This window comes from Saxophila tyrrhenica (assembly GCF_035928015.1).
Source record: "Saxophila tyrrhenica strain CCFEE 5935 chromosome Unknown scaffold_4, whole genome shotgun sequence".
NCBI lineage: Eukaryota > Fungi > Ascomycota > Dothideomycetes > Mycosphaerellales > Extremaceae > Saxophila > Saxophila tyrrhenica.
Window position 1 is genome coordinate 163,276 of NW_027041736.1, and position 24,002 is coordinate 187,277.

The 24,002-nt window shown below is 56.0% G+C and overlaps 8 protein-coding genes across 8 annotated transcripts; 6 read left to right on the plus strand and 2 right to left on the minus strand.

The window, feature by feature from the left end:
* Nucleotides 1-318: 318 nt before the first annotated feature.
* Nucleotides 319-1,435, plus strand: LTR77_002692 (uncharacterized protein; the record flags this gene model as incomplete). Its single annotated transcript, XM_064799951.1, has 4 exons — nt 319-434; nt 487-659; nt 718-1,269; nt 1,323-1,435. The coding sequence occupies 4 exons, from the start codon at nt 319-321 to the stop codon at nt 1,433-1,435; spliced, it is 954 nt and encodes a 317-aa protein (XP_064661290.1).
* A 243-nt stretch (nt 1,436-1,678) lies between these two features.
* LTR77_002693 (uncharacterized protein) lies at nt 1,679-3,403 on the minus strand (the record flags this gene model as incomplete). The annotated part of the gene is made up of 2 exons (XM_064799952.1): nt 1,679-2,971; nt 3,032-3,403. 2 exons carry the CDS (start codon nt 3,401-3,403, stop codon nt 1,679-1,681), a joined length of 1,665 nt encoding a protein of 554 aa, XP_064661291.1.
* Nucleotides 3,404-3,860: 457 nt separating this feature from the next.
* On the plus strand, nt 3,861-6,626 carry LTR77_002694 (uncharacterized protein; the record flags this gene model as incomplete). The annotated part of the gene is made up of 2 exons (XM_064799953.1): nt 3,861-4,038; nt 4,087-6,626. The coding sequence occupies 2 exons, from the start codon at nt 3,861-3,863 to the stop codon at nt 6,624-6,626; spliced, it is 2,718 nt and encodes a 905-aa protein (XP_064661292.1).
* A 501-nt stretch (nt 6,627-7,127) lies between these two features.
* On the plus strand, nt 7,128-9,405 carry LTR77_002695 (uncharacterized protein; the record flags this gene model as incomplete). The annotated part of the gene is made up of 4 exons (XM_064799954.1): nt 7,128-7,217; nt 7,287-7,373; nt 7,427-7,911; nt 7,965-9,405. 4 exons carry the CDS (start codon nt 7,128-7,130, stop codon nt 9,403-9,405), a joined length of 2,103 nt encoding a protein of 700 aa, XP_064661293.1.
* An 802-nt stretch (nt 9,406-10,207) lies between these two features.
* On the plus strand, nt 10,208-13,004 carry SEY1 (Dynamin-like GTPase that mediates homotypic ER fusion; the record flags this gene model as incomplete). Its single annotated transcript, XM_064799955.1, has 3 exons — nt 10,208-12,578; nt 12,642-12,870; nt 12,932-13,004. 3 exons carry the CDS (start codon nt 10,208-10,210, stop codon nt 13,002-13,004), a joined length of 2,673 nt encoding a protein of 890 aa, XP_064661294.1.
* Nucleotides 13,005-15,249: 2,245 nt separating this feature from the next.
* On the minus strand, nt 15,250-17,767 carry VTC2 (Phosphate metabolism transcription protein; the record flags this gene model as incomplete). The annotated part of the gene is made up of 2 exons (XM_064799956.1): nt 15,250-15,336; nt 15,398-17,767. The coding sequence occupies 2 exons, from the start codon at nt 17,765-17,767 to the stop codon at nt 15,250-15,252; spliced, it is 2,457 nt and encodes an 818-aa protein (XP_064661295.1).
* Nucleotides 17,768-18,148: 381 nt separating this feature from the next.
* On the plus strand, nt 18,149-19,591 carry LTR77_002698 (uncharacterized protein; the record flags this gene model as incomplete). The annotated part of the gene is made up of 2 exons (XM_064799957.1): nt 18,149-19,425; nt 19,480-19,591. The coding sequence occupies 2 exons, from the start codon at nt 18,149-18,151 to the stop codon at nt 19,589-19,591; spliced, it is 1,389 nt and encodes a 462-aa protein (XP_064661296.1).
* A 917-nt stretch (nt 19,592-20,508) lies between these two features.
* Nucleotides 20,509-23,940, plus strand: LTR77_002699 (uncharacterized protein; the record flags this gene model as incomplete). The annotated part of the gene is made up of 2 exons (XM_064799958.1): nt 20,509-21,868; nt 22,436-23,940. 2 exons carry the CDS (start codon nt 20,509-20,511, stop codon nt 23,938-23,940), a joined length of 2,865 nt encoding a protein of 954 aa, XP_064661297.1.
* Between the last annotated feature and the right edge of the window lie 62 nt (nt 23,941-24,002).

Genomic DNA, 24,002 nt, shown 5'->3' on the forward strand with positions numbered 1-24,002 from the left:
AGATTGTTAAATGGCTCGAAATGGTAGGAACAGAAGCTGGAAATTAGCAAGCAAAAGGGGACGACGATCAGGCGGATGAGATGCGGAAGGCTGAGGAGGTCTGTGCTGGAAGTCCACGTGACTTGCTGCCCGCTCTCTTTCCCCTCTTCGAGCTTAGACTGTATTCACGTGTCTTTACCTCGGCGCAGCGGCAGACGACCAGACGACACTCTGTCTCAACTCCCGGGATTGACCGAGATGGTATAGTAATCCTGACTCTCCTTTGACCTCCTACATTCCATTCCTTACTTCAAGTTGACCGAAAGAAACACCGCCAATATGTCGGACAAGTCAGAGATCCAGGCCAAAGCGAACCAGGCCGTCGAGCAGTCGAGCGACAACATGGCGCACGCAATGGCCGGGGCGGGGGGAGGGCTGCTGTCAATGGCGCTCACGTTCGTCGATACTTGCGCAGATACAACAGATGTGCTGGGCTAAAGATGGCAGATACCCTCTCATCACCTTATCCACCCGAGCGCAAGTCGAGAAGAAGAAGGCACATACCGGGACGGTCGCTGCGGCGAAGCGTATCCTCGACCGCGAGGGCATTGCGGGACTCTATGCCGGCATGGAGAGTGCATTGTTCGGCATAACGGTCACGAACTTTGTGTATTACTACTGTACGGCACCAACACATTGAGGGCACGAATGTTGGACAGGTCTAACCATGTGTCGCAGGGTACGAGTTCAGCAAGGCCTTCTTCCAGCGATCGACCAAGAAGACCTACCTGAGCACGGTCGAGAACATGGCAGCAGGTGCCTTGGCCGGGTCCGCGACAGTGTTCCTGACGAACCCAATCTGGGTCGTCAACACCCGGATGACTGCACGCCAGTCGCAGTCTCAAGAGAGTGGTCTGCCCACCACAGAGGGCGAGAAGTCGCAGAAGGAGTCCGCGCCGAGCACCGTTGGCACTTTGATGAAGATAATCAAAGAAGATGGCTTCATGCGATTGTTCGCTGGTGTCCTGCCAGCTTTGGTTCTCGTCATGAACCCTATCCTGCAATATACCGTCTATGAGCGTCTGAAGCAAATGCTTGAGAAGCGCCGGAAGGTCGGCGCGACAGACAGCTTCCTGCTGGGCGCGCTTGGGAAGTTGGTCGCAACGTCGATCACGTACCCGTATATTACGGTGAAGTCGCGCGCGCACGTCGCGTCGGGCAAGCAGGAGGGTATGATCGCTAGCTTGCGACGGATCGTCAAGGAGGAGGGTGTTGGTGGGCTCTACGGAGGTGTGTATAGCTGGCTGGAACACCAGTGCGAGCGTTGCTGACAAGCCCTCCAGGAATCGGACCTAAGGTCACGCAGTCCGTCATCACGGCTGCCTTCTTGTTCGCCTTCAAGGATGTGTTGTATGATGCGACAGTCAAGGCGCGGAGAAAGGTCGCAAAGGCGTAGATCTGACGGACGACGACATCGATCTCGACTTCGTTGAGAAACCAGGAGACTATGAACCTATCGAACTCTACCCTGCTTGCGGAATGCAGGCGTGTTTGTCCATCGGTGCGAATGGCGCAATGGCCGGGGCGGCATGACCTCGAAAAATATTTGAATGTTTGGATGTACTTGAACGAAGGCGTACGCCTATTAGCAATATCAATGTAAAAAGCTGTGTACTGCATTACTCGGCGCTGTAACTTATCATACAACTTTCGGTGTACCAGTATCGCCTTGCGCCCACGTCTCTTCAGCCTTCGTTCCCAAGGGAAGAGAGATTGGTACTCCATTAGGAGCACCATTGCCATTGCTGTTGGGTCTGCCAGGTCCACTTCCTACGGGCTCACCATTTGCGTAGCTCGACCCACCCGCAAAAGGGCTCGCTCTGCCTGTTCTGCCGCCTGCGCTGAGTGGCGACTGCGTGAAGCTTGGTGCTTGGTCTTTCTTGTTAAATGAGGTGTTGACTGGTAGCAGTGGTTGGGACGACTCCATGTGCTGTCTGGCGCGTTTGTCCGCTTTGGCAGCATCGGACGTCCGGTCGTAGAGGTATAGACCCAGGAACGTGAGTGCGAACCCGAAACCTTGTATCTTTGTCATTGGGTTGCCGAACCAGACGATAGCGAAGATAATGACGGCGACTCGCTTGATTAAGCTCGCGACTGAGTACGTGACTGGTGAGACCATGCCTAGTAGCACGAATGCAACCAGGCTCTGTCCAAAGTGGAAGGTGCCGTTGAACAGGAACTCGAGAGCTAGCCGTCCATGGTCAAGCGCATCAGGTCGGTCTCGGAGGTCGATGGAGCCGTCGTGTAAGTAGTCGCGCACCAGATCCTGGCCTTCTGACCAGACCCAGATTGGAAACGTGACGAGAAGCGCCAGTCCTGATGAGTAGCAAAGTAGGTTCAGTTTGTCCGGCTTCCTGCGCCCGACCGGCATGCCATCTGCTTCGGCTTTTGCTGCTTCGTTGAAGAGCTTCTTGGAAACGATGTTCTGTGTCACGAACAGTATCGCACTTCCGAAGGCGTAAGTTAGGCCCAAGAAGTTGCCCTTGAAGCTTGCCGAGCATGCCATGACTACACCCAAGGTAAGTGGGACGAGGGAGAGGTAGGTCGGGGTCGAGTAATTGGTGTCGAAGAAGACCCGGTATGCCACCACTGTCATCAGTGGCGACAGGCCTTTGATGGTGTGGACCAAAGATACCGGTATCCGGGACATGGCGTCGGAATTGAGGATGTGGCCTCCAATCTGGAACGCAGTCAAAGGAAGGGTGATGACGATGATGTCCCAGCTTGGCTTCCTGATGCCATTCTTGAGCACTGGCAGGCTGTTCCGTACGGAAGCGTTGTGCTTCGCGAGCCAGGAGAGGAAGACACACCAGAACGAAACCAGAGCGAACTGCATGACCGTCAATGTCACAGGCTTCGGTAGCGCTGTAAGGATGGCCTTGGAGGAGGTGTTGGACATGATGGAACTCGTGAACCAGATTCCGCATAGCATCTAGTCGTACATCAGCACTTACTCCCTGTGGTCTCAACCTTCTCTGCTTCTCCAACCTACCACAAGCTTGTAGGACACGGGCGCTTTCAAAGCATCCGCTATTTCATGCGCATTCTCGCTAATGCTCGCCTTCCTCGTCCTCACAATCTGTATCGCCTCGCTCAAGCTCCTCTGTCTGCCATGCAGCGCGCTGCCTGTCGCTCGACTGGCGGCCCCATTGAGCGCCGACTGCTTCTTGTACGGCCATCTCTCGCTCGAATGCAGTCCAGGCGGTAGGCCATTGGGTAATGGCTTCGGACTGGGACCGCGCGATATGTCTTCAACTGCCTCCTCATCAATTGGCTGCGTAAAGTCGGGGAACTTGTAGGTTGTCGGTTCTGCTGGCGAGTCTGAGGGGTGCCGTTCGTAGGGCGACGTCGCGTGCGGTACCATTCTCTGCGCTGTGGATCGAGTAAATTATTGAGCCATCGCGATATGTCTCTGTGCTGTCGCTGCCCTCGTATCTCCGAAGACTTCTCAGGCGTTCTTGTGCCACAGCCGCTACCAAGATTCGGCTGCCTGTCCTTATTCCAGGACTGTCGGGCTCTTTTGAATGCGAAATTGCGTCACTTGACAGGTACTTGGTCTCGTAAGTTTTGCGGCGAAGTCGTTGGTCAAGAGGATGTCAGGAGGAGGTATGGTCAATTACGTGGTATATCTTGGTTGCATTGCCATTGAGGAGGGCTGTCGGGCAATCATCCGTCACCGATGGCCTGGATCCGCCGCAAGTTCAACCCCTGCCTGCAGAGGAGCGTCATACCACGGATACATAGGCTGCAACATTCAGTATCCACATGGACTTTAGAGTCCTAATGATATATGTTTAAGGTTACGTCATGTCTTGTGAATAATGGCCAACGCATTGGCATTCTTCTGGTTCTTCTTCGGGCTGTTGAGCATCAGGTTGACCGACGCAGCACAGCCAAGACCCGACAACCAGGAGGAGGCATTGCTTGACCAGCCATCGCCCGACTTCACCTTCTCTCAGGAATGGCAGATTCTTGGACCTTTCGAGATCGGGACGAGAGGTATTTCCAACGATCATTCGGAATGCCCATCATACTGATCCTACACAGAGGTGACGTGGGGAGCCGACCCCCTTGAGTTCTATGGCGGCTTCCATAGCCTGAAATACGATCCAAATGCAACATTCAGAAGCTCGCTCGTGTTCAACGCAAGAACCACATGGTCTAAACATGATGCAAAGCTCAGCTATAAGAGCAACCAAGCCTCCAGCGCTGAGCTCGACGTAGCCTATCCTGACATCGACTGGCAATGGCTCCGCAGCACATACGGCTGGGCTGCGTTGCAATGGCAGGCATGGGCACGCGGCGAGATATATGTCGAACATGACTTCGTCGATGTGCTCACCCTGGACACGCCCGGACTTCTGGAGTACTGGATCGACGACCAGCACTACTTCGGCGGAGACTTCTATGGTTATCGGACGGCTCCGGTCACCCTGCACTTGAGCCAAGGCGTTCATCGTGTCGATGTCAGATTAGTTCGAGATGTTCGAGCGATGGGTGGTCTTGATGCCTACATCAAAATCTCCCTCAAATTGAAGCGCTCGACGCGTGGACTAGTCCGTACGAACCCGAAGTTTGACGAAGGCGTCCTGATATCAGACGCTGTCGGCGGTGATTACGGTCCACTCACAGGTCGATATGCCTCCGTCATGGTTCGCAACGACGCTGGCCATGACATTTCCGTTATCGGGATTGATGGTATGCGCAACAAATGTGTGCTCGGCCTTGTATCAGAGGGACCGATCAAGCTCGTCCCTGGTCAGACACGACCCATCGCTTTTGGCGTGGGCTGCACTTTGACCTACGATCGCCGTATCGAGGGCGAATTAGTGTACCGGTACGAAGGCACATCGTTAGAGCACACAATGCATCTGGGGGCTTGGCCAGATGCGCATAAAAGCATCTACGAGCCGCACAAAATTACGTACCTCGGTCCCGGAGGTGTGGTGTCTTATGGAATACTGAGGGCGCCTTCACTGGATGCGCAGTGCGATCAAAGCTCAAACCAGTCTGCACCGGTGTTGATTGCGTTGCATGGCGCAGGTGTCGATGTTGACAGCGACGTCGTGCGCAGTACCTTCGATGACCTGGCGGACCTATGCGCTTGGGTGCTGATCCCAAGCGGCGTCACAACGTGGAGCGGAGACGACTGGCATGTCTGGGGCCTTGCGGACGTCGAAGCTGCAGTGGCCGCGATACCGCAATGGATCGAGGCGGTCGAGTGGACTGGTCCTGGCGTTGACGTCGAACGATGGTTCGTCAGTGGCCACTCCAATGGCGGACAGGGGGTGTGGCACGTACTCACCCACCGCCCAGACAAGGTCATTGCGGCAGCCGCTCTTTCAGGCTACTCTTCCATCCAGAATTACGTCCCGTACTCCTTTTGGCATACCTCCGATCCTGGACGAGAGGCCGTGGTGCAATCAGCTCTGCTGAGCTATCGCCACGAGCTTTTACTGGAGAACGCGAAGGACATTCCAGTCTTCCAGCAACATGGTAATCTGGATGACAATGTCCCTGTATACCACTCGCGACTGCTTGCCCAGCGCATTCAGCAGGCTGGCACTGACAGTACGTACTTTGAGGTTCCTGGCATGGGCCACGTCTGGGATGGTATGATGGCGACTGAGCCGATGAGTCGGTTCTTCAACGAGCAGCTCGAAGTGCGGAATGTCTGGCAGGCACAGGTGCCTCTCAATCTGCGGGATTTCACAATGGTGGTTGCTGGTGACATGGAATCGAAGAATGGTGTCAAGGTCGACAGCACGATGGTACCGGGCAAATTGGCTAAGCTCCACTTCCTGTTTGATCCTTTTACGCTGACTTGTGTCTTTGACACCATCAATGTGCTCTCATTCCGCATTGGCCCAAACTTCTACGATGACTGTCAAGATCTGCTGGTTGATGGCCAAAGCATGCTCGTAGCAAGGACGACGTCGCAAGGCGGAATGGGCTTCGTACGGAGCCAGGACGGGTGGCGAAGCCTCGATACTTCGACTGAGAGTGAGCGCGAGCAGGACGGAAATATTCGCCACAGTATCGGAGGCATGAATGCTATTCTCCGATCCAAAGGCGCTTTTTCCATCGTACATCACTCGCCCAACACTGGCGCCGTCGCTCTCCAGATCTCCCGCAACCTCTGCCAGTACTACGGTGCAGACACCGACATCACCAAGGATTATAGCGCAGCACTGAACGCAAGCGGCAACATCTTCAGCATCGCGATTAGCGATGACCTCCCAGATCAAAACACTCGCCATCACCACATCTTCGTGAACGACGATGGCGTTACCGTGGACGCCGGCGACCAACGCATCTACGGATGGTCCCGGAGACATCACCGTGGGCTTGCAGCGATCTATCTCCGACCTTTGCCAGACCAGCGCTTGGAGCTTGTGGTTTGGGGTATCGATGCGGAAGCGTTGAAGACGGCAGCAAGGTTGGTGCCGATGCTGACGGGCAGTGGACAACCGGACTTTGTTGTTGCGGACGAGACCATGCTGTCGAAGGGGCTTGAGGGAACGCTCGCGCTGGGCTTCTTTGACTCCTACTGGGAGGTTAGCCAGAATTCGTATCTCGCCGTCTAGGTGCTGTCTTCTGTAGTCTTCACGTCTTTCGGAATACCCGAGGCTGATTATTGTGATTTGGTACCTCAACATCGGCGTCGCCAAGGAGGGAGAAAGCAGGTGCGTTCATGATGACAATGCTTCTCAGAGTGTTGTTGGGCTTGCGACGCGACGCGATGTTGTTGCCTCATCGATGGGATGGGCGTGGCTGCCATATTTGAGGCCCCGTAATCGAACGGGCATCACGCCGCCTGTACCGGGAGGAAGGAGCGGTGGTGCTGGGACATGCGGTGAGGCGGAACTCTAACTCCAATCTCTTTCTTCCTCCTCTTCACCTCTCTTCCAACATAACAGCCTCTCGTCAGCCTCTCGTCTCCCATAGCAGCACCATCGCACGCTCTGATCTTTGTCCACATCTTACTGCGCCGGTGGCTCCCGGTGAGCACTCCGTCTTGACTCCCTGCGCAGCTCGCAGACATCGTACGCCACCCTGGCTTGACATCCCGCAGCAATTAGGACAGCATGGACTTCACCGGCTCGCCAATGAAGAGGAAGCAGTTCTCGACGTCATTCACGATCCACGAGGATCAGGATATGGGTGAAAATGAGACGGTACGTGAATCTGGCCTGCGCCACACTTGCATCCGCGACGTCAGTTCATTTCACCTGACATGATTCCAGCCGATTCTTCACCGTAGCTCAAGCGGCTTGCCTTTGACCACATCCAAATTCGCCAACCGCCTCGCACCACCACAAAAATACCAAAAGGTTTGTCTCGATCGCTGCAAAGGTTCTTCAACGTCACTGACGAAGACGTCCAGATGGCGAAGGAGAACGACAGCCCCGTCAACGAGCTTCTGGCTCGGCTCACCCAACAGCAGGAAGCACTCTCTCGCAAGCGCGAGCAGAACCACGACCAGCCCACCGGCGACAGCTCTTCATGTTCTGCCACTGACCCATACGCCAATACGCCACCGACCGAGAGCGCAGCTAACTCAGATGGCCGTCCAGATGCTGCAGAAGTTCTTCGCTTGCAGAAGGAACTCGAGCTGGCCAAAGAGCGCATGGCGCAGATGGACCTGGAACTAACCCAATCACGCATCACCAGGCACACTGTCGAAGAAGCCATCGGCTCTCCTTTCCCGGCAGCCCAGCAGCTGGCCTTCAACATCGGTGGCGCCGCCGCCAACAACATGCAAGGCAGAGCGAGCCCCTATCGTCCGCCGCATCATATGCCAAACGGCGCTGTCGGGAAGTTGTGGATCGACACAGGTATCCCAAACGGCAGTGACATGTACACACCTCAGTAAGTCACCAATCTGAAATCTTGTCGTCACGTGAGCTGATGAATTTTGACAGCACCGGGCCTTCTCCTGTCTACCCACGTCCTGCGTCTGGGTTTGGTGCTCGCCAAGGCCAACAAGCAGGTTTCACACCACCGATCACTCCTCTCGGATTCCAGCAGTCCTTCGGTATGCCAAACGGACCAGCTCAGTACCAGCAGGCCCCAATCGGCACGAGGCTCTCGCCGACCGCCACAGACTTCGGACAGCATAGGCAGGGTCCATATCAAGCAGGTCCGAGCCAGAGCACTACCTACGTCAACCCCATCGAGCCACTCAACTACCGCCGTCTTCTCGACCGCAACATGAGCTGCAACTGGAAGTACATTGTCGACAAGATTGTGTGCAACAACGACCAGCAAGCCTCCATCTTCCTGCAGCAGAAGCTCAAGGTCGCCACCCCAGACCAAAAGTTCGAGATCGTCGGCGCTATCATCGATCAAGCGTATCCACTCATGGTCAACCGCTTCGGCAACTTCCTCGTCCAGCGTTGCTTCGAGCACGGCACTGGCGAGCAGGTCATCGCCATCGCGCAAGCCATCCGCGGTAACACTCTGAACCTCAGCATGGATGCTTTCGGCTGCCACGTGGTCCAAAAGGCATTCGACTCCGTGCCAGAAGAGTACAAGGCGATCATGGTGCATGAGCTCCTGCGTCGCATCCCAGAGACCGTCATCCACCGCTACGCTTGCCACGTCTGGCAGAAGCTCTTTGAGTTACGCTGGAGCGGTTCGCCACCCCAGATCATGAAGTACGTCAACGAGGCTCTCCGCGGCATGTGGCACGAAGTCGCTCTCGGCGAGACTGGCAGCCTGGTGGTTCAGAACATCTTTGAGAACTGTCTCGAAGAAGACAAGCGTCCGTGTGTCAACGAGGTTCTTGCTAGCATCGACGTCGTCGCCCACGGCCAGTTCGGCAACTGGTGCATCCAGCACATCTGCGAGCACGGCGCCATCCCCGACCACAGCCGCGCCACCGACCACGTCATTCGCTTCGCCACGGAGTACAGCATGGATCAGTTCGCCTCGAAGGTTGTGGAGAAGTGCCTCAAGATTGGTGGGGCGGAATTCCTCGACCGCTACCTCGACGTCGTCTGCGAAGCTCACCCCGAGCGCCCACGTATGCCACTCATCGACATCGCCGGTGACCAGTTCGGGAACTACCTCATCCAGTACGTCCTCAGCAACGCCGACCCGGAGCGTCGCGAGATGGTCGCTGCCCACATCCGCAAGCACATGGTCTCCCTCCGGGGCTCCAAGTACGGCTCCCGCGTTGCCATGCTCTGCTCCAACCCGGCTGTCGCCACACGCCCAGGTCCAGGAACTGGTCTACCTCTCGGTCGCCACAACAATGGGTACTGTAGTGATCGCTTCGGCGGCGAGCTCACTCGCTCCTACTCCAACGAGCGTCAGTACGGAGGCATGAGCCGTGGCGGTTTCGGAGGTCCATACCGCTGAGTCGCCACAGCGCACTCTCCCCCACGCTCGCTACGGCCACCAGCCACCATCTTCTGTCCGCCAATCGTCAACCCATCGACCAAGAGTATGCGTCAACGCCCTGGAATCATCTCGTCACTGTGGCTGAATCTACACTGGCCCAACATACTTGAGACTCTCTTGAACTGGTTGCTGTCTACCTCTGAAAGCTAAGCTGGATGCTAGTACGCTCTCACTGTTGGATCAGGACCCAGCATGTTATGGGATGTATCGACTCGTTGGCGGCCTCTTTCCTGTCGGCGAAGCAGCGACCTTGCTGGACGAGCTTGCACCACCTTTTGCATATCTTAGCCACATTTTCTGGCGATGTTCTTTTTTGTCTGTCTGGGAATGAGAATGTTTAATGCTTTGCAGAATGCTTGTACTGGGAAGGATGAGACGATGGTGTGTTAGCTGGAGTAATGGATAATCAGTAGTGCTTAGTTGTGTTTGTAAGAATGGGACTTTCGTTGCTCTTGCTACTCTACTCGCCTTGTGTTGTAATATACTGTCATGAGACCGCAACTCCAGTCATTCACTGCCAGCGCAGGTGACGTGGTGATAACCTCTCAAAGTTCATCTGGTAGCGAGACCTCCCTGCCCCGTCAAGGTTGGCAAGCGCCGGCAAGAAGCGTGTCGTGTGTGGGGCGGACGTCACTCGGGATATTTCGCCAACCCATCCGGCCAATACCTGCCCGGCAGCAGGTTACTGTGATCCAACGTGCCGTCAGCCACAATCTACGCTACATCGATACTCTGTGCGGTGTAGCGAGATTACGTCGAAATGGCCTCACTCCAACCCAACGGCTCTTCTGGAGCCCGTCCTCCACCCCAGACTCGACATCCCACCGCCCCCTCGGTCCTGACGATGAACGGGTCGGTGAACAGCCATTTCGCCAGCGGCGAGGACCAGAACTTCGAACATGGCGTGCAGATCATCGACGAGGACAAACACTTCAATGGATACATGCCGCAGTACCTCCAAGCGGAGGGCATCACGAAGGCTGGGTTCAACTACCACCTCATATCTGTGTTTGGGAGCCAGAGTACGGGGAAGAGCACGCTGTTGAATTATTTGTTCGGGACGGAGTTTGGGGTCATGAGCGAGCAGGAGCGGAGACAGACGACCAAGGGTATTTGGATGAGCAAGAATAAGAAGGCCACTGTGAAGGATGCGCAGGGGAAGGGCATGGCGGAGAATATCTTGGTTATGGATGTTGAAGGTACCGATGGGCGGGAGCGAGGCGAAGATCAGGACTTTGAGCGGAAGAGTGCGCTCTTTGCGTTGGCGACGAGTGAAGTGCTCATTGTGAATATCTGGGAGCACCAGGTTGGACTGTACCAGGGCGCCAACATGGGGCTGTTGAAGACGGTGTTCGAGGTGGACCTGCAGCTCTTTCTGAAGAACTCGAAGAACGTCACCAAGTCGCTGCTGTTCTTCGTCATTCGAGATCATCTTGGACACACACCGCTCGCGAACCTGAAGAACACGCTCATGCAGGATTTGGAGCGGATATGGTCGAGCTTGAGCAAACCGCCGGGCTTGGAGAAGAGCAAGATCGGCGACTACTTTGACTTTGCGTTCGTGGCGCTGCCGCACAAGATTCTGCAGCCGGAGAAGTTTGAGCAGGAGGTTGCGAGGCTGGGAACGAGGTTCCGGGAGGGTTATGTGGACCCGAGAAAAGATGGTTTGGTTGATGAGGCAGATAATCCGATTTTCTTGCCTCAATACCATCGACGGATTCCTGCGGATGGGTTCCCGATGTATGCTGAGGGTGTCTGGGAGCAAATCGACAGCAACAAGGATCTTGACTTGCCGACACAGCAGGAGTTGTTGGCGCAGTTCAGATGTGATGAGATCTCGAAGGAAGTTCTGGTGCCTTTCGATGAGACCATTACGCCGCTCGAGGAGCGCCAGTCAAATGCTGTCTCTGCTGGATCACCGATCGTCATCGCCGAACTTGGCAAGACCATGGCCAGCGCGAGACAAACAGTGCTCAAGAGCTTCGAAGAGGAAGCAAGCAGATACCACAAAGGCGTCTTCAAGCGAAAGCAAACCGAGCTGGAATCCAAGATTGATGGCCGGCTGAAGGCACTGTTCCAAGGACAACTCACCGCTGCGCACAAGAGCGGCATCAACGACTTTAGCGAGGCAGTGACATCTGCTGTCAAGGCAGGCCAGAAGAAAGGTGGCAACTACGACTTCTACAAGATTGTACAGAGTGAGAAGCAAAAGTCCATCAAGCGCTTTGAGTCCGAAGCACAATCGAGCTTGATCTCCGGCACACCTTGGAGCGACTACAAGTCCCAGCTGAATCTGTACCAGAAGGAAATTGACGAAGTCAGCGGACGTCTGCGGAAGGAAGAAATGCGCCGCTTGGCAACTCGCTCCGAGCGGTGGGTGCGATCACGGCTGGGCGAGAGCATCGGCACGGAATTCAACAAGCTAGGTTCCGGGCGCGCAGGATCAGGCGCACCCGAGGAGGGCGAGAAGCCGACAGAGAAGGACATCTGGGATCGCATCTGGTCTGCTTTTACTGAGACTGTCGCGCACGCCGAAACTCGCTTCACAGATCGCGCACGCAGCTTTGATGCTAGTCCAGATGAAGTCGAAGTCGGACTGTGGCGGCTACGCAGGAAGTCTTGGGCTGCTCTACGGGACAAGATCGATGAGGAGATGATGGAAGGCAATTTGCTTCTCAAGCTCCGCGAGAACTTCGAAGACAAATTCCGCTACGACGAGGAAGGCGTGCCGCGGATATGGCGACCCACAGACGACATCGAAGGCTTGTACACGAAAGCGCGCGAAAGTACGCTCGAGCTCATCCCGCTCCTATCACGCTTCCGGCTCGCGCGGACTAGTGCTCCGCCGCCCCTGGACGCTTGGATCGGCACGCCGCCCGAGACTGTGACGGCGGCGGACGAGGAGGACTTGCCGCCTATTGGCGGTGTGGACGAGGATGAAGGCAAGAGTTTGGAAGAGGAGATGACGGTACTGACGGATTCGAAGCGGCAGGATCTGTCGACGAGGTTCAAGAAGACGGCGGATGGGGTGTATGTGGAGGCGAAGCGGAGTGCGATTGGTGGCGTGACGCAGGTGCCGCTTTATTTCTATGGGTTGCTGTTGGCGCTGGGGTGGAACGAGATTGTTGCTGGTGAGTTGATCTATACCTACACTCGATGGCAAACGAGCGTCTCACTGATTATGTTGATTACAGTGCTCCGCAACCCCGTCTACTTCATCTTCCTCATCCTCCTCGGCTTCGGCGCCTACATCACCTACACGCTCAACCTCTGGGGCCCAATGCTCCGCATGACCAACGCCGCCAGCACGCAAGGGCTTGAGATCTTCCGCGAGAAGCTGCGGGAGTTCTTGGAGCAGTCGGAGACCGGACGGCAGGCTATCGGAATGGCGGCGAAGGATGGTGGGGTGGGTGGGAGCTATAGGTATGTTACGCAATCCTTGCCGTGGTCAGTAGAAATGAGAAATGCTGACGCCTACGGGCAGGATGGATACGCTCCACACTAATGGCACGACCAAAGCGCGGGCCGAGAAGGAGGAGGACGTGGATGAGATTTGAGCGGTTTGGTACAGCGTTCGTTGCATAGCGCTTAGCATTACTCCTCGGGTACAAAACAGATCATTGAATGCGGACCATGACTACCTTAAGTCTACCAACATTTTCCGGTCGCACCGAGTTTCTGGTATTGCTCCTTCGTCAGAAGCAGCTGATGCAGGTCTTTAGCCATCCATTCGCCAGGGCTCACTTCCTACTCGAGATGGTCTTGGGTTATCGAACAGCAAGCGACATGAACAGGCAACCATATTCCTGATGGTGGGCGAGGTGTTCGATGCAACACCCGCCAGCCGCCCTGTATTGGTGTGCGATGCAGGATTGTTGCCCTCTTCGCGATGCAGGACCCACCGTCTGCTCTTGACGTGCGAGTATGTGACGGCAATACGATCGAGGATAGCAGGCAGCCATATTTTTCCGTCGGACAGGCTTTCCAATGGTCGGTCTTGCAGGTTGTTTCTATCAATAGATGGAGTGTCAAAGTAGTAACCGACGATACTGCGATTGTGACGATCAAGCTCTCTTTCATGCAAGCATAGCGGGAGGTCGGGCGCCAATAAGGAGAGCGAGAAATTGGGAGCCTTGAACATGCGTTCTCTAATCCCGTTCTAGAAGCTCGTTGTGCATGTGGCTGCGCGGGATGCTCGCCCCAGTGTCTATGTTGGGGAAGGCGAAGAAGGATGTGTCCCGCTCAATGGTTGGGTGGGTGTTTACTCGAGCGGGGGTTGAAGAAGGTACATAGGACTTCCACTTCGCTCTCACGGCTTCGATCGTCTTGCACTCCAAAACCCTTCATCACACGAGTCGTAGGAGGAGTCGGCATCGCACAAGATGAGGAACAACACCACCATGTCCACCGAGCGCTCGAAACTCATTCTCGCCGCCCGCATCAGCCAGGTAAGTTAATCGTAGTACCCCTACATAGCTTAGACAGAAGCTGACTTGACGAAGATCATTATGGGCGTTGGTTGCATGACATTCACGACAATCACTCTCGTCTGTGTCGACGATCCGCATTTTGCTCAGTACCTCCCGTGAGTTCCTTCCGACGAGACGGAAAAAACATCTAGCGTTCCATATCTGCCAGCAAGACCGCACTCGTCTGCAACACTCGCTGACCCTGTCACCTATTCCATTCTATAGGGAGCCAAATATCGCGTATCTGCTCCTCCCAGCACTCATGCTCTCGGGCATGATGCCGTTGCTCGGTGCAATTGGCATATGTGAGTCGTCTGCGGGAGCTCGATGCCACCAAACCCCGCTGACGTTGTCGATGACCAGTCGCCCACTACAAACCGCACGACTGCCACTGGCACCTTACACTGCTGCTCGACTGGTTCGCGTTCGCCGTCAGCGTGATAAGCCTGGGAGTCAGTTCATCCACAAAGCCTCTCCCCCACGATCAGAAACATTCACTGACGCCCACCCCCTCAGCTCGTCGCCCTCTTCACCTGCGTCGTGACGCCCGTCTCCTTTCCAAACACCTTCTGTAACATCTTCTACGGCAGCGCCACCCTAGTCCCTCTCATCCGCACCCATCGCCTCAGAGCAAAGGGCTTGCTGCCCGCTCGCTACTCGCCCAAGACAGAATCCTACGGCATCGATAACGTGGAGCCAGCGTACCCGACGTACCCGAAACCGACCGAGCAGCCAACTTCGTTCTATAGTCAGTCGTCGCAGGCGACGACTCGAACCGGCACCATGGCGCGCTGGAGTGGCCTCTCGGGCACCGACACGACGGCTTTCGAGTCCATGAAGTCGGAGACCGAGGTGCCGCCGTACAGTAGTCGGTTGGGCTCTGTGCGTTCTGGTAGGTGGTCGAAGAATTGATGGACTCTGATATCTACCTGTGCCGCCGATGTCAATATCCCAGCAGCGACGGGGGGGCGGAGAGCAAGCAAGAGCAGCTAATGTATGTAGCCACGCCAATAGGATGGATAATGACTTTGCCATCTTCGCGGTGACATCTTTTCCTATTTCTCTCCACCCCCCTGATATTTTGGGCCGTGAAAACATCAGTGTCTTCGATTCGAATGTGTCGTGCACGTGCATGAGCTGGCGCGGTGTTCTTCTGAGCAACCTGGGCCGTGATGATTGCCAGTCGAACAGATGTGGTGTGCGAGGGAGCTGGCGAGGTGACGGTGCTGCTGCCTTCTTATTTCGCTGACGTTGACTGCCATTTGGGCGGCTTCACGTAGGAGTAATGATAGTGTCGTCTACGATATATACACACCGTCACACGGCCTCGAGCTCATAGCAGCTCTTGATGATAGCTACCATTCAGGCCCATCGCCGCATCACTTCCCCCATTCCGCCGTTCCTCCATCACAGCCCGATACTGCATCACCGCATGTCAGCAAAGTCCTTTCACTACCATGTCTCTCCAGGACAAGACTTACCTTGAACGCAAAATTCAACACCAGCGCCACGATCAACCCCAAACAAACCACCACCGGGCCCGCCACAGCATCGAAATCCTTCCCACTCCTCCGCTCAATCAGACTGACCCGCCACATATAGACCCCATATCCCCACAATCCTGCGAAGATCGCTACGAGCGTGTACACAATCGCCAACGCGCGGGCGACGGTGTTGTTCTCGCCTGCTGCATTGTACAGCCCCAGAGATAACGAGGCGAGCAGGACAGAGACGTGCTGCCATTTGATAAAAGTCCGCTGATTCGCGAGCCAGACTTTGCCTTCGACCTTGACGTCGCCTTGGTCTTTGATCCAGAAATCGGGCTTGGTGACGCCGGGAGGGAGTTGGCGGCGGCGGTGCGCGGCGTACTTTGAGGTGGAGACGGTGGGGAGGAGGGATTTGATGCCGGAGAGGGTGCCGTAGTCGATGGGGCGCTCGGTGCCGTGCGTGTTGGTGCCGGTTTCGTCTTCGTCCGGTTCTTCGGCGATGTCGTCTTGGCCGCTCTGCAGCATGCTGCGGTCTGCTGTGACGGCTGACGTGCCGAGTCTGGAGGCGGGGTGGGAGCCGTAGAGACTTGCGGAGCGATTGGTGTCGGTGCGGGTGGGAGAGCCGATGGGGCTTAGAGTTGGTTGTTGACCAGGACTTTTATGCGTGGTGTGCATTGCCGGACTACGGAGCAATGAGCCGACAGCGAACTCGTCCTCTGCTTCTTTACGACGGCGCGCTTGTTCTTCTTCGAAAGCTTGGTGAGGGTCGCGGCGGATGTCGGTCTCCATTTCAGAGAGCCAGAAGGGAAAGGTGTTGACGTAGTCCTCGAAGAGTTGAGCAACGCCATGAACGAATTTGCTGAATCGAGGTGCCTCCTTGACAAGATGACTGTGCATGATATCCTGAATCCATTCACTCTTGCGGCTGCGACCGTCGTTGCGAAGTTTAATCTCGAGCAGGGCGAAAGGGAAGCGGCTAACCTCGCCTTTGCGGATGGATGTGAAAGGGTACGAAAGCTTTTGGCTATCAATGTCGGTCCGATGCCAGCTCTCCGGGTCACGGCAGGGCCGGTCGACGTCTAGAGCGTCTTCGCGGATGAAGGCGAGGTCGGTATCGAGGCTGATACGGACGCGGTCGTCGCCTGGAATCTGAAAGGCTGTTCGGGTGTAGTTTGCACGAAGGACAGGCTGAAGGTCGTTCTCTTTGATGAATGACTGAACCTCGTCGACGCTACTTTTCAGAGACTGGACTGGCTCGCTGTCCGGCCCAGCACGATCTTCCAGCTTCTTGATCTGCTTCTCCATGTGATATTCGCCCTTCACGAAGCGCTGCACGTATTTCTCCTTCGTTGTCAGTCTAGCTTCCCGGCTAAGGCCATCTTCGTCGTGATGCACAGTCTTCTTTTCGACCCAGATTGGCGGACGCTGATCCAGCTGACCGTACCATCGCAGCCTCAAGCTGGAAGCTTCGCCATCGTCGACCTTGTTGCTGTACAGGCTGAAGCTGGGATTGTCGAAGTAGATGCTGGTGATGCTTGGGTCTGGCACATTGCCCTCCGCGATCTTGCTCGTCTGCGGGTTGTACACCAGGACTGGCAACCGCCGCAGGATCATAGTCTTCACCTCCAGCAAATTCTCCGGATGCACCCAGAACTTGTGCGAGACATACTCCTCCTTGCCAGGATGAGTCTCATGCATACTCTTGCCCCGGCTGTCCGCAGCTTTTGAGCCATCGGTAAGGTGTTGCCGAATGAAGCTGTACATGGCACTCAGCCGGTAGAGCAGCGGGCTGTAATCCTCCTTGTTAAAGGGGAGTACTGCCAGTCGCACTTGCAGCAGAGGCCGGACACGGTACGAAGTCCCACGCTTGCGGTCATGTTTCTTTGCGGCCTTGAGAAAGCCGGTGTAGTTGATGCGACTGTACTTCTCCAGCTGGCTCATCTCTTTGGTGATCTTGTCCAGCTCGCTCAGGACTTCATTCAAAACCTTCTGCTGGTCCCCCTCGCTAGGCACCGGTTGCTTGCCATTGCCGTTCGTCTGTGGCTTGTCCGCCTCTGCCTCCCCATCCTGCTTCACGTCGGCCACAGCAACATCGTCGAGCTTTGCTTCGCATGCTGCCGTCCGGTCTCTGAGCTTATCGTACGTCTGCTTGTGGAAGGCATGCACCTTCTCCAACTGCTTGTTCACCAGCTCATCCACGAATGCCCCTTCATCATCTTCGGTCCACTCGTCTTTGGTCTCGGTGGAAGGTGAAGATGGAGCACTCTCGTCGTCCCGCAGCAGCTTCTTGAGCTTGGCGTAGTCGATGTATTGGTCCTTCCATGGGCCGTATGTCGCCAACTTCAGCGTCCGCCCGAACCTCATCGTCTCTTCTCTGTCCCTGGCTGGCACACAGTGCCTCCGTGGAACGTAAAATACTCGCAGAATGCAATGCTTTTTGCTGTCCCCGCCCAATGGCTGCTTCTCAGCAAGCTCCAATCACATGTCAGCGTTCTGGAACACGTGCAGGATTCACTTTGGCCGTGCAGCGGGCCGCACCTTCTCGTTACTGACGCGAGCTATCCAGCCGGATCGCTCCAGGCCGAGGTGTGAGACGATCATCTCTGTCAAACACGCGACAGTATTGTGGTATGAAACACGCCGTCCTGCCATACGGACATTTAGAATGGACTTTCGGTAAAGGCGATGAGTAAGAGTTGGTTCCCAGACTACTACAACTCCACCAAACAACCCACATCTCCCGACATGGCTCTCGCACAAGCCCAACAACGGATCCGAGACCTTCAACAGCTACTCACCTCCCTCAAGGGCTCCGAATACCCTCCCTTACCCTCGCCAGAGGGCATGAACAAGCGTGCCTCCGTGGCACTGGTCATTCGCGTCAAACCATCATACGCCCATTGGCCGCCTGCCAGCACGAAGAAGACAGATAGTATAGACGACTTCTTCGCGCAAGAATGGGTGCAGTTTGGCGAGGCAGAGGTGTTGTTTATCAAGCGGGCTTCACGAAAGGGCGATCGATGGACATCTCATATCGCATTGCCGGGTGGAAAGAGGGATCCTACGGACGCGGACGATAGAGCGGCTGCGGTACGGGAGTGTTCTGAAGAGGTTGGGTTGGATGTGGAAGAGTATGGTATACCGGTTGGCAACCTGCCGCAGCGACTGGTGACGACTCATTGGGGGCGCAAACCTCTACTCGTTCTATGCCCATACCTGTTTCTACTCACAACTCACGATGTCCCGCCTCTCAAGCTCCAACCTACCGAAGTCGCCGCGACGCACTGGGTGCCTATTCGATCTCTCCAGGCCAAAGAGTGCCGCACCGTCGCCTTCGAGGACGTCAGCAGCCGCCTCGCGAACCAGGAGACTGGCGTGAAGAGGTGGATGCTCTCCCTCGTCCTGGGAAAGATGATGTTTGCTGCTATCTCACTCCTTCCCACGGAATCTCTACACTCCGCTGAGACTCCAGCTCTTGAATCACTTCAGGACAACAGGCACGCTCTACCTACTCCGTATAGCCGACTCAACAGCCTCGCCACCCGCATCTACCGCTCCGACCTCTTTGGCCAGTACCCTCCCCTACCACCCGAGGCGCCTCTGCTATTATGGGGTCTGACTTTAGGTGTAATGTCCGACTTCCTGGATCTTATGCCTCCACACAATGCTCTTACCCTTTGGACATATCCGAACTTCACGCCGCTCGACGTTCGTTTCGTCGTATGGCTCACGACTTATCGCTTCAAAGCACGGAAACGTGCGGAGTTGCAGGCTGGGATGGAGCCGGCGGGTTCGAATAGTACGCACACTGGCTTCAACAAGCCAGCCTTTGGGTACGCGAGCGAAAGCATTGCATCAACTACCCCACCAGAAGGCAGCACAGTGCTCGTAGATCGACCCGACGAGACGGGCTTCCATGGCTTAGGCACTGGGCTGAGCGTTGGCCCGACTCTTACGGAAGACAGCGAGGAGGCAATGCGAAGTCGAAGCAAGAAAGCAGCAGTGTCGACAATGCTGGAAGGGTGCGTTGAGCGTCTCGCCGCGTGGTGTCTGCCTGAAGTCGCTAATCGGGCCAGGTACTACGACATTGTGCGGCGAGCGGTTGGAGTTGCGCTGGTAGGAAGAGCCAGCATCGCGACTCTCTTGGTGATCTGGGCGTGGCGGCGGTGGAGGAAAGGGAAAACATAGATGAAGCAGCGATAGCGGCACATTCACCGTCTTGGACACTGCCATCGGCGGATACATATCGCGATCTAGATCTAGATTTAGAAACCTAAGACATCCACGTGGAAATTATTGATTAGCCGTCCTCGAGCCGCCCGAACTGGCCGAGCGAGCGATGGCAGGGCGAGAATCGAGATGGGTGTTTCGTCTAGCACGCGAGGTCTCCTTGCCCAGACGTCAAAGGCGTTTCCGACCCGTTGTTGCCGCGGTGGAATAGACCGAGATGGGATGTGGAGTTGTGAGATGAGGTTAGAGAGAGCCAAGACTGGCGAGGCGCTTTGGCGATCTAGATGAAACTCGACTTCAGATCCTCTGACTTGGACGATTTGCAGAAACAACACTGCGAAGAGGACGACGGCCAGCATGAGGTAGTATCCAGCTCGCAATACTCAGCGGAACAACATGGATAGCTACCTACTGACGCTTCAACAGCTCTCCTAGTCCATCGCGCGGTCTTTGTCATGGTATAAATCCTCCGGCGTCTTCCATAAACCTGAGACGCACGACCGACTCTTGTCGCTGTGGCTGAAAGAGCTTCTGTGTCAGGAGTGCTTGGGAACATCTCGCTTCCACCTCACTCTCAATCTATCTGTATAGCCAGGAGAGATCTGCGTTTCGCAGAGAACGATGGCGGGAGCCCGGTCTAGGTGAGTAGAGATGGTTTATATGGCGAGCTGATCTCCCATACTGTTCTTTCTTCTTCATCCACAAGACTCGTCTACATTTCTCTGCTGTGCAGCATCACATTCGCTTAGGTCTAGTACCACTCACACTCATTCATTGTATCCTGGTGATACATTGTCCGCTCGTTCCATCCATTCATCCACGCAATCCACTCAAACACAACTTCAATCTTCAAGACAAACACGTCACACAACAAAATGTCTGCTCTTCAGATCCTCGGCCTCGTGGCCGGTATTGCCAGCACCGTCTCGGCTCACGGTTACGTCTCTGGTATTGTCGTTGGCGGCAAGTACTACCAAGGCTACGACCCTTCGTTCTCCTACATGAGCCCTCCTCCCAAGGTCATCGGCTGGACTACCACTGTGACCGACAACGGCTTCGTTGCGCCATCTGCCTACAAGACCAGCGACATCATCTGCCACCGCGGTGGTGCGCCAGGCCAGGCCTCCGCCACTATCGCTGCCGGCGGCAAGGTCGAGCTCCAGTGGACCGAGTGGCCCGAGAGCCACCACGGCCCAGTCATCGACTACATGGCCAAGTGCCCAGGCAAGTGCGAGGACGCCGATCCATCATCCCTCGAGTTTTTCAAGGTGTCTGAGGGTGGCCTCATCAACGGCAACCCGGCGCCCGGCAAGTGGGCGAGCGACGACCTCATCGCCAACAACAACACCTGGGAGACGACCATCCCCAGCACTCTCGCACCAGGCAACTACGTTCTCCGTAACGAGATCATCGCTCTGCACTCCGCTGGCCAGGCGGACGGCGCGCAGAACTACCCTCAGTGCATCAACCTTCAGGTTACCGGCAGCGGCAGCGACAAGCCGGCTGGTGAGCCCGCGACCCAGTTCTACACGCCTACCGACCCTGGCATCAAGGTTGACATCTACGGCGGCCTGAGCAAGTATGTCATCCCCGGCCCTGCGCTCTACGGCAAGGGTGGATCCAGCTCGCCTGCGCCATCATCGGCACCGGCTGCTCCATCTTCCTCTGCGCCAGTCTACTCCTCGGCCGCGGCTGCGCCATCTTCCACTGAGAAGCCTGTCTCCAATGACTCGCTTTCCTACATTGCTCCTTCCAGCTCTGCCGCCGCCGTCTCCTCATCCGCCCCAGTCTACTCGGTCCCGGCGTCTAGCTCCGCTGGCGCAATCTCCTCCTCTGCACCATACGCATCCAGCTCTGCTGTTGCCAGCTCAAGCAAGTGCACCACCCGCATCACCATCTCCTCCTCGGCTGCCGCATCCAGCTCAGCTGGCGCCGCCTCGGGCTCCGCAGCCTACCCCGCCGCCAGCTCCAGCGGCAGTGCCTACCCCCTCCCATCCTCCATCTCCGCACCAGTGTCGAGCGGCTACCCAGCCCCTACTGGCATGCCATCCGGCGGCTTCTCGTCGATGTACCCCACTGCATCAAGCGGTTTCTCGTCGGTCTACCCCTCGGCGTCGGGCAGCTACTCCGTTCCTGCCCCATCTTCCTCTGCGCCAGCTGGCTACCCAAGCCCGCCGGCCGGTGGTGACTACGACATGGACAGCCTGCTCGCTCAGGTCATCAAGGCGGTGAAGGGTGTGTTCAGGAAGGCGGAGCACGGCCGTGACTTCAAGAGGGCTTAAATGCAAACAGCCTGAGGAGGAATGAGCAGGTTTAGGGAGGAAAAGAGATTTGATGACTTTCTTGTGCGACTAGCTTGGCTTTTAACGTTTTGTCTTACTGCTTGTGTTTAGAGTGCTGTATGAATGAGCTGCTTTGCATGTATATGACCTGGTTCACCTCATTGCTCCCAAGCATCTTCGCTATTACGCTTCCCACGTTGAGACGTTCGCTCGCTGAACCAACCTCCAACCTTTGCGATCAAACAAACATACGCGTAGCAAAGCCTTCGGCATTTGAGTCTCCCAATTGCCGCTTCCCCAACCGCCGGCAGTCACCGAGCTGCGTACAACTTCACGACACATGCATTTGATCTGTTCGCTCCATGACGACCATTCATTCGACAATTTCTTGCCATTGTGATTCACAATCTCGCGATATACAGCGTATAGTACCAACTTCATTGTATCTGTCACTCTCTACTCCGTCTCGCTGTCACTCCTCCATTTCAAGCAATGGCCAAAACATATACCTTTGATGAAGTACAACAGCATCGCTCATCCGAGAGCTGTTGGGTGATACTCTACGGCAATGTCTACGATGTCACGTCCTTCCTTCCCGACCACCCAGGTGGTAGCAAGATAATCCTACAACTTGCGGGATCAGATGCAACAGAAGAATACGACCCTGTACATCCTCCCGGGACACTCGAAGATAGCCTGCCACCAGAAGCGAAGCTAGGTCCGATAGATGCAAGCACATTGCCGAAGGAGGAGAAAGCACCTGAACAAGATGGTGGCAAGAGTCCGAAGAGGGAGCAGCGACAACAAGAGCAGGATGAGGATGCCATCGACAGCCTAGAAGAATGTCTCAACCTCGACGACATCGAGAAGCTCGCCACGCAGCGAATAAGCAGGAAAGCATGGGGATACTACTACTCCGCCGGCGACGACCTCATGTCAAAGCGACTCAACAACCGCGTCTACTCCTCCATCCTCATGCGGCCCCGGATATTCGTCGACTGCACTAACTGCGACACCTCCACCGCCCTCCTCGGCAACAAGGTCAACCTCCCCTTCTTTGTTTCGCCCGCGGCAATGGCGCGGCTAGGCCATCCGGATGGTGAACACGGTATCGCACGCGCGTGTGCAAAGTTCGGCGCCATGCAACTCATTTCCCACAACGCCAGTCAAACACCTGAGCAGATCGTTGCAGACGCGCAGCCTAGCCAAGTCTTCGGCTGGCAACTTTACGTCCAATCCGAGCGGAAGAAGAGCGAAGCGATGCTCGCACGAATCAACAAACTCAAGTCTATCAAATTCATCTGTCTCACTCTCGACGCTCCCGTTCCTGGAAAGCGGGAGCACGACGAGCGCTCGAAGAACGTCGGCTCTAACCTCGGCGTCCGAAGTTCAGTGCAAGAGGGCTCCGCGTCCAAGACCTCCGAAGACCCAGCCTCAGCAAGCGGTGGCGTGGGTAAAGCGCTCTTCGCCGGAACAGCGCCTGATCTCACCTGGAAGACTACCCTGCCTTGGCTGCGGAAACACACTGATCTGCCTATCGTCCTCAAAGGCGTGCAGACTCATGAAGACGCTTATATTGCTTCTCTCTACGCTCCTTTGGTCAGTGGGATTATCTTGTCGAACCATGGCGGACGAGCAATGGATACCGCGCCCCCTGCTATCCACACCCTCCTTGAGATACGCAAGTACTGTCCCTCCGTGTTCAAACACCTCGAAGTCTGGGTCGACGGCGGCATCAAGCGCGGCACCGACATCGTCAAAGCGCTCTGTCTCGGCGCAAAAGGCGTAGGTATAGGCCGAGCGCCTTTATTCGGGCTCGGAGCCGGTGGGAAAGAGGGTGTAGAGCGGGTCTTGGAGATTCTAAAGGCGGAGACGGAGACAGCTATGCGTTTGCTCGGGGTGGAGAGGGTGGAGGAACTGGGGCCGAGATGTGTAAATGCGAGGGCGGTGGAGAGGGATTTGTTTGATGGGGTGGAGAGTCCGGGGAGGGAGAGGTGGGGGATGTGGGTTAGGAGTATGCTGTAGGTACGAGGGTTCATCCAGCACTTTTCAGCCTTCCGCTTCCGCTTCTCGAGAATCGCGAAACG